A 12,687-nucleotide genomic window follows, 5' to 3' on the forward strand; every position below is an offset into this window, starting at 1 on the left:
CCCAGAAACTGTTTTTTGAAGGAAGTCATTTGGATTAACTATGCGGAGATGAGGCATGACCTTTCCACTGTTGGGAGGGCCACCACGGCATGAGGGGCTCTTTGTCCTGTGCTGCTGGGCGCTTGCATGCTTTGCAGTCTAGTTTAACAGCATACCATTCTGGACCAGAATCAGACAGTCTTGGGTTCTAGTTCTGCTTCACAGGAGCCTTAGATAGGACCTCTACTGCCCTGGCTCCTTGACTGTGCACAACTGCTCCCAATTCCCAAGCCTAGCTCTAGACTGACTTCGAAGCTCTTGATCGATACACTATTGATGTGTACGATCTGTAGGTAATTCTAACATTCAAAATTCTTTAATCTTCTGAGGAAACTAAGGCCCAGACAGGCACAGTTACCTGCTCATGAAAACACAGCAGGCCAGTGTTGACCCTATTACCCCAGCACTTTTCACCTGCTCCTCCAGTCTAGGTGAGTCAGAATCAGGAAGCCTTGGGGAGACAGAGCCCAGAGGCCAAGGCCAAGGGGGACCCATCATTTGGTGTTTCTATTTATTGACTTTAAATTTCATCATCCGAGGAGAGTTAATACAGGACTGTTTGGTAGCAAGAGAAACATACTCTAAGACCGCAATGACCCACCCACCCCAAAGAAAAACAAAATCAAACAGAACAAACAAACCCTATCTGAAAACCAGACCTTTGGAGTTGTAGCTGAAGCAAGGGGCTGAGGGGCAGGGTGGCTCCCTGCAGCCTGGAGGTGAGGGAGAGACTGCCCCAAAGTGGAAGCTTTCCCAGTTAAAAAGGCTGTGTCTAGTTCCTCAACATTGTCAGGGGGGGTTCTTCCTAAAGCGGCTGGTCCTGGCAGGATGGGGTGTTTAGAAAGGGATTCAATTCAGTGGTCAGAGAAAGGGGACCCATAGGTCCACTCCCAAGGTGACCATTGTGACAGTGCATAAGACATGGGAGGCAGGAGCTGGGCTAGGGCCAGTTGTGAGGAGGGAGGGCCCTTTCTCTTACCTGAGAAAGCCCTGTCCCAGATCCACTAATGTTCCCAAGTTAAGAAACGTTAGGCCCCACCAACACCTTGGAAGTGCTAAAGCTGAGAAGCTGCCCAGTGAGAGTTACGGCCCCGGTCATTTTGTCTGTACGTCTGAGGGCACTCGAGCAAACTTTGCTTCTGCATTAGGATGGGCAGCCCTGTCAGGGAGGGCTGGAGTTTATCTTAACGGACAGTGTCTTAGTGCCCTGAACATGCAGAGTGAATGTGTGTGTGTGTGTGTGTGTGTGTGTGTGATGGGCATTGGTCCTTCCAGGAGAGCTTGGTTAGGGTTCCAGGGTGGTCTCTCTCTCACACAAGAACAGACTTTTATCATTCTGTCATTTCCTCACATCATGTCCGGCCCCAGGTTACTGCATAAATAAGTGCTTTGGAAAGTATTCATCTAAAAAGTAACATAAATACTGTACATAGGAAAGGATGCTGTCCCTTAGCTTTCCCACTGCCCCAGAAATCCCTCCACATATTGCACATGGCCTTCCCAGCCCTGTGGGGTCCAGGCCCAGCTATGTCTTTGGTAGAAGCTCCAGGCACTAAGGTCCTGGGGAGCCCCTACATCTCCACCCTGGTTCCAAATGTGAGCCCCGGAGCAGTCAGCGAGTAGGAGAAGCCTCGGCCTGGCTGGCAGTATTCTACCAGGAATGTTTCCACAAAGATGAGAGAGTGTCCACGCGGTGTGCCCCTGCTTGGACACTCTGCTCAAGGGCTGCATATGGCCTTGGAAAACAGGCAGGCTGAGGGCAGGTGGACAGGCGAGTACTGGGCCACAGTGAGCATGCTCACACCCTCCATAGGAGGAGGTGGTTTGTGCTGTCGTCTCGGCCCACAGTCTCACTATTGCTGCCACCCCCGCTGCTGAGTCGGAAGTCCTCATAGCCGTCACCACCACTGATAACCAGCATTTTAGGCCTAGCTGAGGTGGAACCTCGGTGTCGAGGGGAGTCCCGGTGATCCAGGGATGGCAGCTTCTCAGGGCCTGAGGAACAAAGAGGAGGACTGGTCAACCTGAAGCAATTTGTAGCTTCACTTGTCCACCTGCCCTCATCCTGTCTGTCTCTTCCCAGGCTGAGGCCTCTCCTTCTACTTCCCAGAAGATAGTAAGACACACACACTTCCTGTTAACCACTAATTCCTGTACCAGAACAAAAGTCCATTCTCTTGGCAGTCACCTTTCTTATCTCCGCTATGTGTGAGTGCACACACATGTGCATTTATGCTTTCTGTTATTCATGTGAGTGTGTGTGCATGCAGTGTGCGTGCATGTGTGTGGAGGCCAAAGGTGCCTGGAACTCACTATGTAGACCAGGTTAGCCTAGATCTTGCAGAGTTCCACCTGCCTCTGCCTCCTGTGTGCGGGGACTAAAGGTTCTGTCACAACCCTCAGCTTTCTTACTTATTTTTAAAGGAATTTCTTTCTTTTCTTTTTTTCCTACCGAAATATATAACCCTAGCTGTATAACCCTAGCTGTCTGGAACTCACTTTGAAGATCAGGCTGGCCTCAAACTCACAGAGATCTGCCTGCCTCTACCTCTAAAGTAATGAGATTAAAGGCGTGCGCCACCACCGCCCAGCTTAAAGGAATTTCTAAAGATTTGTTTTATTTTTATTTGTGCGTGTGTGTGTGTGTGTGTGTGTGTGTGTGTGTGTGTGTGTGTGTGTGTGTGTACCGGCCTAGGCCAGAAGAAGGCATTGGAGTCCCTGGAGCTGGAGTTACAGGAGACAGTGTAGCCTGATTTGAGTGCTGGGAACTGAACTTTGGTCCTCTATAAGAGCAAAAAGTGCTCTTACTTGCTGAACCATCTCTCGAGGCCTCCTTCTCCTCCTTCTTTTACAGGTCAAGGTTTTTCACTAAATTTGGATCTCATCCATTAGTCTAGGCTGAGTGGCCAACGAGCCCTGGATGCCATCTCTGCCTCCCCAGTACTGTAATTAGACAAGTGCCACTGCTTGTGGCTTTTACTTGGGTGCTGGGGATTTGAACTTGAGTCCTCACGCTTGCTGTGTCTCCAGCCACCCCATCCCCAACCCACCCTATGTTTTCCGGTCACTTTCCATCTTTACTGACTTCTGCATATGTAAGGTCCTCCACTGTAATTACAGACATGTGCTGCACAATAACTGAAAATCCTTATCTCTTAGGGAAGTTGGCAGCCATCTTCTGGGCAACATGTCACACCAGTCACGTGTCTAGGATAATGCTGGTATAAATAGACCTACTGTACAGCCAGCCACATAGAAATGTAGCACGTTGTTCATATGTAGAACACGTGTTATGAGTATGTAGTGCATATTTATTTTCTATCTTCTCTGTTTTTCTGGATGGGGACTGATCCCAGAGGCACATGCATGCAAAGCCTTTTCCTATAACGGGACTATGCTAAGTATTTTAACTCTCCCAAAGTATACCCCACTAGTTACCTTAAGGGAGAGTTTACTGTAAACAGTGGGCCTTGTCCACCTGTGTTTACTGTAGCTCTTGGTTACATCATTTTCTCTTGCTTTTGACTAAATCTTTTGTTTCATTCATCAGGCTCTAACAGGAACAGGCTGCTCCATCTATATATACTGTATAGCACAGCTGTGTGGGCTTACACCACCTAGGGCTCTGTGAGCCATCTATGTGCACACAGCACTCAGAACACGTGCTGCTGCTATCTGATGCGTGAGCGCACCGGACACCCTTTCCAGTCAATGCGGCTCACTCTTTTCTTGGTCCACACAGCTCCTGACTCAGGCTTCACTGCCTCCTGACTCCCCATCTTGTCCTCCAAAGCAAGACTCCGCTCATCATGACCTCTGTGAAGTACCTCATTTCCTGCTGCTTCACTCTCTAATCCTATTCCCTATACCACTCTGTATCCTTTTCTGGTGCTATTTCTATGTCCTGTTCTGAACATCACTTCCTGAGTCGATTTCCTTCCTATACCTCATTTCTAGCTCCGCTTTACTTCCTAGTATATATTTTTAAAATTTCTTTGTTTCCAGTTTATGTACACTGGCATTCTGCCATGGGTGTCGGGTCCCCTGGAACTGGAGTTACAGACAGTTGTGAGCTGCCATGTGGGTGCTGGGAATTAAACCCAGATCTTCTGGAAAAACAGTCAGTGCTCTTAACCACTGAGCCATATCTCCAGCCCCACTTCCTGGTTAAGAAACACATACAACAGGATATCCTTCCCATGAGCATAACTGCCCCTTATTAGCTTATGGTTCACTTCCTGTCTCCTACGATGCCACCGTGGACAGCTCTTCGTGCTCATGCACAGGCATGCACACAGGTTCATCTGTGGGCTCTGCGATCTTTCTTATAACAGGCTCCACTTCTACACTTTTCACCCTCTCAGAGCCTCTGCTGGCAGAGCCCCTCGACGGAAGTGGAAGGTACAGACCCACCTGTATCTGGGGAAGGTGGCGGGGTTGGACAGAGAAGGTTGAAGCCATCAGGCAGCTGGACTGCTGCCAAGAAGCGGACATGGCCAGTGTGCCCCTGGCCTAGGCCAGTCGGGCTGAGAGGTGCTCGTGGGCAGCTGATGGTACTTGGGGTCGTGGGCATGGTCAGCACAACCCCAGCACTGGTGCCCACCCACAGTAGCTCCTCACACACCAGCAGCGCTGTGATTCTCAGGCAGGCTGCCTTGTGCTGTCTGATGATGGCATCGGAGCCTGGGGGAGAAACGGCATCACTGCACTGGAGGCCGGCCCTGTCTAGGCCTTCCCCCAGGACAGGAGCAAAGTCAGTACCTGCCAGCATCCTGTGCACAGGAGGGGTGATGTCTACCTCCGCCAGCTGCTCAAAGGTGTCAGGATGGTAGAGACAAACGTGGGCACTACCCTTCAAGGTCACCCACACACCCAGGTTGGAATCGACCATGCAAGCCACACTTCGGCTGGAATCCTGCCCCATGTAGAATGTGTGCTATAGGGGAGGAGGGCACAGATCAGGTGGTAGCTGGCAAAGCTGCTCTTCTGCCTGAACCCCACCACTGTCCACCCCACACAGAGCTCCCCACAAACCCCTCTAGATACTTGCCCAGATTGACAGCCAAGGCAGGCTTGGCCCTGGGTCTGGATGATCAAAGCTTGCCCACTTAATCCTCCAGAAGTAAAAAGGGGTGCCCTTTCCCTATGAAACTTGAGTGACTAAAGCTCGTGTGGGTTTAAGACCAGTCATTGGTCTCTCCCTGAATGGATGGGCAAGTGTTAGCCTAGGAGGAAAAAGTCACACTCTAAAAGCCCATGGTCACATGCCAGGCTAGTCACAGAACCAGGGCCTGACCCCAAGCCTCAACCTTCAACTCAGTCAATGAAATCCATGAAATCTGTGGTTCTTAGGTACTGCGTAGGCTGGGAACTTATGGTTTGTATGTAAACAAAGCAGGAGTAAAGGCCAAAAGTTTATCTTAAGGGTTGGTGACATCAGGAAGGACACTTATGTCCCCCAGGGATCCCAGTATTGCACAGATAGGATACAACAGGGGCATGAATGAGGAATTCTAAATATATGGGAAGTTGCTGTCTTCCTCATTAGCTAGAACGGAAATGAGGCTCAAGGAAGAGCAGAGACTGGCATGATAAGAGAGAGGGCTCAGGGAGAGGTCCTCAGCTGGATGCTTCTCTGTCTCTCTGGTCTCATTTCTCTCTTCTGTGAGCCCAGCTCATCCCAGATCACCAGTTCTGTTCCCCAGCCCAGCTACCTCCAGCTGCAGCGTGTCCGGGCTCAGGACAAGGACCCGGTTCTGGCAGCCACACCACAGCCGTCCACCCACAGACACCATCTTGGTGATGGGGCTCCCTGGAGCACCCAGAGTCATTGATTTGAAGTTCTGGGGGTCCCAGAAACGCCCTAGAAAGGAAATGGGTTAAAGAAAACATTAATTTTAGTGTAGTCCTACATTTGTTTCAGCCTCCCCTGAAAGAAGCCTGAATGTTCCATTCTATCTTTTGGGTTTTAGAGACAGGGTTTCTCTGTGTAGCCCTGCTACTCTGGAACTCATTACATAGACCAGGCTGGCCTTGAACTCAGAGATTCACCTGCCTCTGCCACTCGAGAGTTAGAGATGGAAGTGTGGGCCACCACCGCCTAGTGATGCTTTCATTTCCCGGGAGTTGCCCGAAGTCTGCGGCCTACAAGTTCCCATTTGTCCAGAAGAGAACTCAGTTACCACAAAAGGGATAAGGGTGGAAGGGTGTGTGGGGCACATACCTGCTTCCCTTTGGTAAACCACAAGTTCGCCATTGGCCAAAGACACAAACACCTGGTCATTCAGATACCTGAGAAAAAGGAAGTGGCAATGCAGTTCCAGAGGCTGAAGTGGGCATTGTGGGCCAAGGCACTCAAGGGGACATTCGCTCTGGTCTCGAGAGTTTACCTCTTTTTATTCTTTACCCTCAAAAGTATGTGTGTGTGGGAGGGGACCTGAGGCTGAGAGGCAGCAGCGACATACCCAGATGCACAGCTGGCCCTGGTGCAGGCCTCTGTTCTGCATCTTCCCCAGAAAAGAGGGGCCAGCAGAGCAGGGGTAGATGAATAGAGCTGGCCTATACGCTGGCCAAGAAGACTCTGGGTGGGAAGGGCAACCGGGGGCCTTACAGGATGCAGGTCACAGAGGCTGCGTGTTGGAGCTTCATGCTGTTTCTGCGATCACGAATGCTGTCGGAGGACTGGTAGACGTGGACACTGTGGATGGGGGGCATCTGTGACAAGCAGTCAAACCTACCAGCCCCAAAAGCCATTCCTTCACTTTTTCCTTCTCCCCACCTCCTCTACACCAGGTACTGACACAACTCACTAGCATCTCCTGAGTATCCTCAGCTGGCAGGACCCCCAAGACTCGATTCAACCCCTCCACTCTCGCTTCTGCTTCAGGCCACCATACGATTTCCAGAGCTTTGTCCCAGACCTTCCCCTGCCCCTACCTACCATCCATCCTCAGTGCCCAGCCACACGGAACTCTGGTAGGCCTCAGGGTCCACACTCAACAAGTCCTCAAGGCTGCCCCTTGTGAAAGAACCACGGCTGGAGCGGCGAAGGGCTCTTCCATCCATTGGGCTGGTGCCACAGGGACCGCCTGGCCCAAAGGAGCCAGAGAGTGATAGGAAGCCAGGCTCCTGCTCTTCCTCAGAGCTGGTTGTCTCTGCAGTGGCTTCCTTGGAGCTTGGGGTCTCCTCATCTGAAGGTACAAAGGTCTCTATCTCTGTTCCACTCCACCAGGCAGAATCTAACATCTTCCTAGGCCTCACTGAGTCCTTCCTGGCCACATCCTCCCTGACCCTGGTCCCTGTATGTGCTAAGGCCTTTCCCCTGCGCACTCTCAGCACATACTCCAGGTCCTAGTCCTCATCTGGCCATCTTAAATTCAGCCACACCCTTATGGAGGGACTAGCCACTCTCCCAATACCCAATGCCCATCTCCCTTAACAGTGTACTCCAAGGTCTCCAGGACCCCACGTCTGACTCACTGCCTTCTGAGTCCTCACTATTACAGTTCCCCTAGTGAACAGACTCTAGCCTTTGCCTGCATGAGTGTCTCCTCACCCGCTGCTCCCAGTTTCCACCCACACTCACTGCCAAAGCTGGAGGAAATGGTAGATTGGCTGGCTTGGCTCTGCAATGTCCCAGAGGGGCTAGGTGAAGATTCATCATCAGAGTCGCTGTCAAAGGGCACCAATTCAGCTTGGGGGTTACCCTTGGCAGGGCCTAGATCCATCTCCAACCCAGATCCTGAGATGGAAATGTGCAGGCAAGGCTGAGGCCCTGGCTCTGCCAGTGTTAGTGGTTCCTCATCAGCTGTGGCCTCCACATCTAGCTCGGGCCCAGCGGGCTCCAAGGTGGACTCTGGAGGACCCCTCAAGGGCTCTGGCTGCTCTCTAGAGACAAAGGGGAAAGGAACAAACGCTGCCGCTAGGAGGCGTCTGAGATACCAGCTTGACCCGACCCCGCCCACAGACAGCCGGCCCACCAGGCCGGGTCCACCAACCTCCAAGGTCAACCTCTGTGTGTTCTAGGACGGAGGCTAGTCTCCTAGGCTCACCAAGGCCTTACCGCGGGCGATTCTGCAGACCTGGCACCGCTCCGATACAGAGAATGCGGGCAGAGCAAACGGCAATGCAGGCCTCCACGTCTGGTTCTGCTCTCAAGCTTAGCAGGCACACCTGACCCACGTAACCATCACTGTTGCATACCCACACCTCTGGTGCTGGCTCTGGGCAGCTGCTGAGGGTGGGGGCAGCACATGAAAACTGTGGGAAACCCCAATGGACAGGGAAAGGGGAATGTTAGAATTATGCCAGTATCTCACTCTACCACAGTCCCCAGCAGAACAGAGGGGTGGCAAGCTTGCATAGATCGCTCTACATCAAATGCACCGTGCTTGTGATACAAATAGCACCCTAATCTGTACTTGCACATAAGTGTACCCTAAATAGGACCATGGATATATGAACCTATTCATATATGATGCTGGTACTGTTGTTTAGGTGTGAAAACTCATACAAGGGCATGAATTAGACTAGACCTCAAGTTAAATCAGTCTGTGTTCAAATGCACATGCTCATACACATATGATACACATGCAGTGTGCACACGCATATACTCAGACACAGGGAGCAATCACAATGTTTCAAACACATACGAGATGTGGCACAGAAAACAAAGATTCATACACAAGTAGCTTTGAATGGATAACATCTACATGGCTCACACGTGTGCACGCGCATTCACATACACACACACCTGCATGCCACTGCGAGTTTTCATGATGGGGATGGCCTTCAGGAACTCAGGGTCTAGACAGCTTTTACTGGATGCTGTAGTAGAGGAAACAGGCAGAGGGGGACACACCGCTTAGCACCCACCTTACTCTGCCTTTGTTCCCACCATCCATTTCCTCCTGTCCATCAGAATCTCCCTAGGGAAGGCCTGCTAGAATGAGAGGTTATGGGCTACACCCTATTTGCTCTTGGCCTCAGTTTCACCTTCTGCACAATGAGGAGATAGCTACAGAATTAATCGATAACTTCCCAGGAATCAGCCATACTGAGGAAGAGGAAGGTCTTGGCTGTTCAGGTCTGTGCTGGAGTCCCTGTCCTAAAATGACTATGTCTGGGAGCCCCTTCCCAGCCAGGGAGGAGCTGGAAGCCAGAGCTAATGCCCAGCCCGCTGTTCCACTGAAGAAGTCTCAGTCTACCAGTCCTAATCCACTGCTGGAAGACATCTAAAGTCAGGACTGCCCAGAGGCTCTGAGGAGATACCAGCATGAATCCTGGCTCACCCAGCTTCCGTTTGGCCTCATCGAAGGCCTGCTCAAAGCCCAGGCGGGCATCAGGGTGGGGAAACTCAAAGATGAAGGAGTCGGTGCCCTCGGGCCGGGTGGCACACAGCTCTAGCTTGGTGGGTGGGAAGGAAAGCGAGTAGCACAATGCCTGCTTTTCCGACAGGTCCCTGTGCACGGCAGCAGAGAGGTCCCTCAGCGCGTCATCCAGACTCTGTGGGAAAAGACCCCAGGCCTCAGACCAAAGTCTCACTTGAGCATCTGCACTTGGAACATAAGGACCTGTCTCTCTCCTCAGACAATGTCTTCCTCCCACCACAGACAGGGCTGGGCCTCTCCTTGCTAGATGTCGCCTCTCTCAGACCTGGGACCTGTCACTTCCCTTAAGTGGGAGCAAGACTATAATTTTCCCCTTCAGATAAGTGACAGGACCAACTGCTTCCTCAGGCAAATGCCAAGACTGTCTCTCCCTCAGACAAGGTCAGGGGAAGTCCCAGCCCAACCCTGTCTCAGCTCAGGGCACAGACCTGATGGGGAAAGCCGAGGCTCTCAGAGAGCTTGCTCATTTGGCTCAGGGTAGCAAGGTCTTCATCCAGGCGGCTGATGGCCTTCTGGATATTCTCCCGATTGGTGGCTTGAGACGCCCCTGGCAGGGACAGAAGAAAGCCGAGGACAGGTAAGACAAGGTCAGACTTGGACAGACACACTTCCTGAAGCTGGTCGGGAGACGGGTCTAGCAACTGGAAAGTCTCCAGACCCAAGCGTTCAGAAACAAGGTTAGCAGGTAGCTTCCAGAAAAGTCCCAAGCCTGGGAGGAGGGTCTGGGCTTGGTTTAGAAGCACACACACAGGATGTCTGACTCTTGGAGAACTTGCTAGAAGAGTAGAGCTGGCTCAGTAAGTAGGTCATGTGAGCTCCAGAAGACACCAGGGTGCAGCCTCAAGGGGGAACTGCCAAACAGACAGCCCTGGCAGTTCAGTCTGCTGACTGAGAGACTTGCCTCCCTGGGAAGGAGGTTACAAGGTCCTGGTGCCCTGATTTCCTGATCTTCTCCCACAGCTGACCATTCCAAGAGGTCAACCCTATAGACCAGCTCAGAACATTCACCTCACTACCTGGGGTGTACGTCCACTCCAGGATAGTAAACAATCAGAGGGGCTGTGTCTTCACTGCAAGGCTGGGCAGTTAAGTGCTGAAATTGAGGGACAGGAAGCTGTTCTCCTTGCTCTTTTCTAAATGACAGGTTTTGCTGTCCTCTCTGCTCCTGTTTATACAGTACATATGGGCAGCTGTCACAGGTCCCAGAATGGGAAAACGACCATGGGGTCATGACAGCACTCCAGGAGACTGGCATGGACACAGACTCTGATACTGTTTCAGAGGATATGTGCTGGGCAGGGTTGTGGACCTGACAGGCCAACAAAGCCTTGGAAAACCTGGCCACAGTTGAATGTTTGTGTCTCCTTGGAGTTTGTATGTTGAAATGCTTCCTTGGTATTGGTGTAGGAAGTGACAAAGTCATATGGGTGGTATCCTCATGAATGGGATTCATGGTTTTAATCTCATCACTCAGAAGGCAGAGGCAGGCAGATTTCTGTGAGTTCAAGACCAGTCTGGACTATACAGTGAGTCAGCACCATACTGTCTGAACAACACAAAACCTGGGACAGCTTGTTTCACCTTTCCACCCAGTGAGGACGTGTAGGTGGAACAGGCCCCTCAGCAGACACCAGATGGGCCTGTGTCTTATACTGGAAGGTTTCAGGACAGGGAGCAATAAATTCCTACTTTGGAATTTTTGGTCTTTGGTGTTTGGTTTGGTATTTATTGTCGCTACACGGAGCCATACTAAGACAGTCTCCTACTGGTGAAGGTTACTCTCCTACGCCAGAGTCTGCTTTCTTCCATTTCCACCCGGCTTTATTCCTGGCTACATAGCTGGATGCCCAGGAGTGGGTCATTCTATCAGCTGCTCTGTTTCCTAGTGAGAAGAGATGTGGCGGGCTCAGTCCTCACCATGGGCCCCTGTCTCAGGTAGGCTTAGAGTCACTTCTGGAGTGACAAGCCAGCAGAGACTGGGGTCATCACACAGGAAGAGGGGATGGGATGAAGGACAGCAGAAGAGGTCCTCAGGGTGTCCAGCTCCTGGCAGGTTCAGCCCCAAGCCACCGGAGTCCCCTTAATCAACCCATCATTGGGACTTTGCTCCTGGGTGTTAGGCGGGAATGGAACCAGACCAGCTAACAGCAGGTCTTCAATCAGCAGCTGACTCAATGGCTCCCTACAGTTACGGTGACTGCGTTGCAGCCCCACAAGGATGGTTTATATGGATACCTGGATCTGGCTGCATGGACACTAACCTAGTCTTTCAAAACCAGCCCCTCATATAGGATGGAAAGTAAGGCACAAAAGCAGGAAAACTGCCGGACAGGCCAGACAGAGCTCTCACTGAAAGACTTTTTGGAGGAAGAACCCATCACCAGAATCTTTCTGCAGATTCAAGTCAGTCTTACCTTTGATGATATCTGTGTCTTCCAGTGGCAGCTTCCACAGCATCTTGTATTTGCTGGCCGTGTCAATGACGCTGGCTGCTGTGTACCTGTGGGTAGCCAATGGGGTGCTCTGGCTGGGGCAGGGAGTAGAGCCCATGGTAGATCAATGGCTCTCCTGCCTGCACCACCCAGCCCCACCCTGGCCACTCACAGGCTCATGGAGCTGCGCCGTAGGGAGCCTGACTTCCGTTTCAGGGTGGTACAGATAATGAGGTCGTTGAACAGGAAGAGGGATCGGTCCTTCTTGCCTCCAATTGCCTTCTGTAGGGTTCAAAGTGGGATTCAGGCTGAGTATGCACAGTGCAGAGGCCTACCCACATGCTCCTAGTATCCACAGCGACAGCAAGTCCCAGGAGGGGAGGAAGGGCTCTCCCCCAGTTTATGTTGAGTCAGGACTCATCCAGTGCTCCTGCTGTGGTTGGGGGAGACCTGAGGGCACCAGATGCTGGAAGAATTAACTTGAATGGGTGGAGGTACACGGGGAAGCAGCCAATGGGATACTTCTTACCACTTCAATAACCATCTCCTGCCTCAGGAACCGCCGCAGGGGGGCTTGGAGCTGTTGGGTGGGAGAAACAAGGGGTCTTAGAAACTAATTATTAGTCCATTAATCCTGCAATGATCTGGTTGCCTCACTCTATAAACCAAGTCAGTCAGAGCAACATCCTGTCCTTGCTCATGGCGCTGTACTGCTGCCAAGCCAGGGACACAAGGTCAGACAGATGGGGAGGGAGACACAGAAGGGTGGGGCATTGCGGTCACAGAATCAAGCACGCCACAGACCCTGATCTGGATGTGGATGGCCA

At 51.7% G+C, this 12,687-nt stretch overlaps 1 protein-coding gene across 1 annotated transcript in view; it reads right to left on the bottom strand.

Moving 5' to 3' along the window:
* Positions 1-520: 520 nt before the first annotated feature.
* Arhgef17 (Rho guanine nucleotide exchange factor 17) overlaps positions 521-12,687 on the bottom strand; it is a 57,444-nt gene continuing 45,277 nt past the window's right edge. The window contains exons 7-21 of the mRNA XM_038339155.1: positions 12,390-12,440; positions 12,033-12,142; positions 11,843-11,928; positions 9,857-9,975; positions 9,330-9,543; positions 8,792-8,865; positions 8,102-8,298; positions 7,625-7,926; positions 6,980-7,229; positions 6,650-6,736; positions 6,263-6,330; positions 5,754-5,902; positions 4,801-4,975; positions 4,453-4,722; positions 521-2,034 (exon numbers count right to left, since the gene is read on the bottom strand). Of these exons, the coding sequence (XP_038195083.1) occupies positions 1,838-2,034; positions 4,453-4,722; positions 4,801-4,975; positions 5,754-5,902; positions 6,263-6,330; positions 6,650-6,736; positions 6,980-7,229; positions 7,625-7,926; positions 8,102-8,298; positions 8,792-8,865; positions 9,330-9,543; positions 9,857-9,975; positions 11,843-11,928; positions 12,033-12,142; positions 12,390-12,440 (2,349 nt within the window). The 3' untranslated portion in view covers positions 521-1,837. The remainder of the gene's footprint in view (positions 2,035-4,452; positions 4,723-4,800; positions 4,976-5,753; positions 5,903-6,262; positions 6,331-6,649; positions 6,737-6,979; positions 7,230-7,624; positions 7,927-8,101; positions 8,299-8,791; positions 8,866-9,329; positions 9,544-9,856; positions 9,976-11,842; positions 11,929-12,032; positions 12,143-12,389; positions 12,441-12,687) is intronic.

This window comes from Arvicola amphibius, chromosome 1 (assembly GCF_903992535.2).
Source record: "Arvicola amphibius chromosome 1, mArvAmp1.2, whole genome shotgun sequence".
Classification (NCBI taxonomy): domain Eukaryota; kingdom Metazoa; phylum Chordata; class Mammalia; order Rodentia; family Cricetidae; genus Arvicola; species Arvicola amphibius.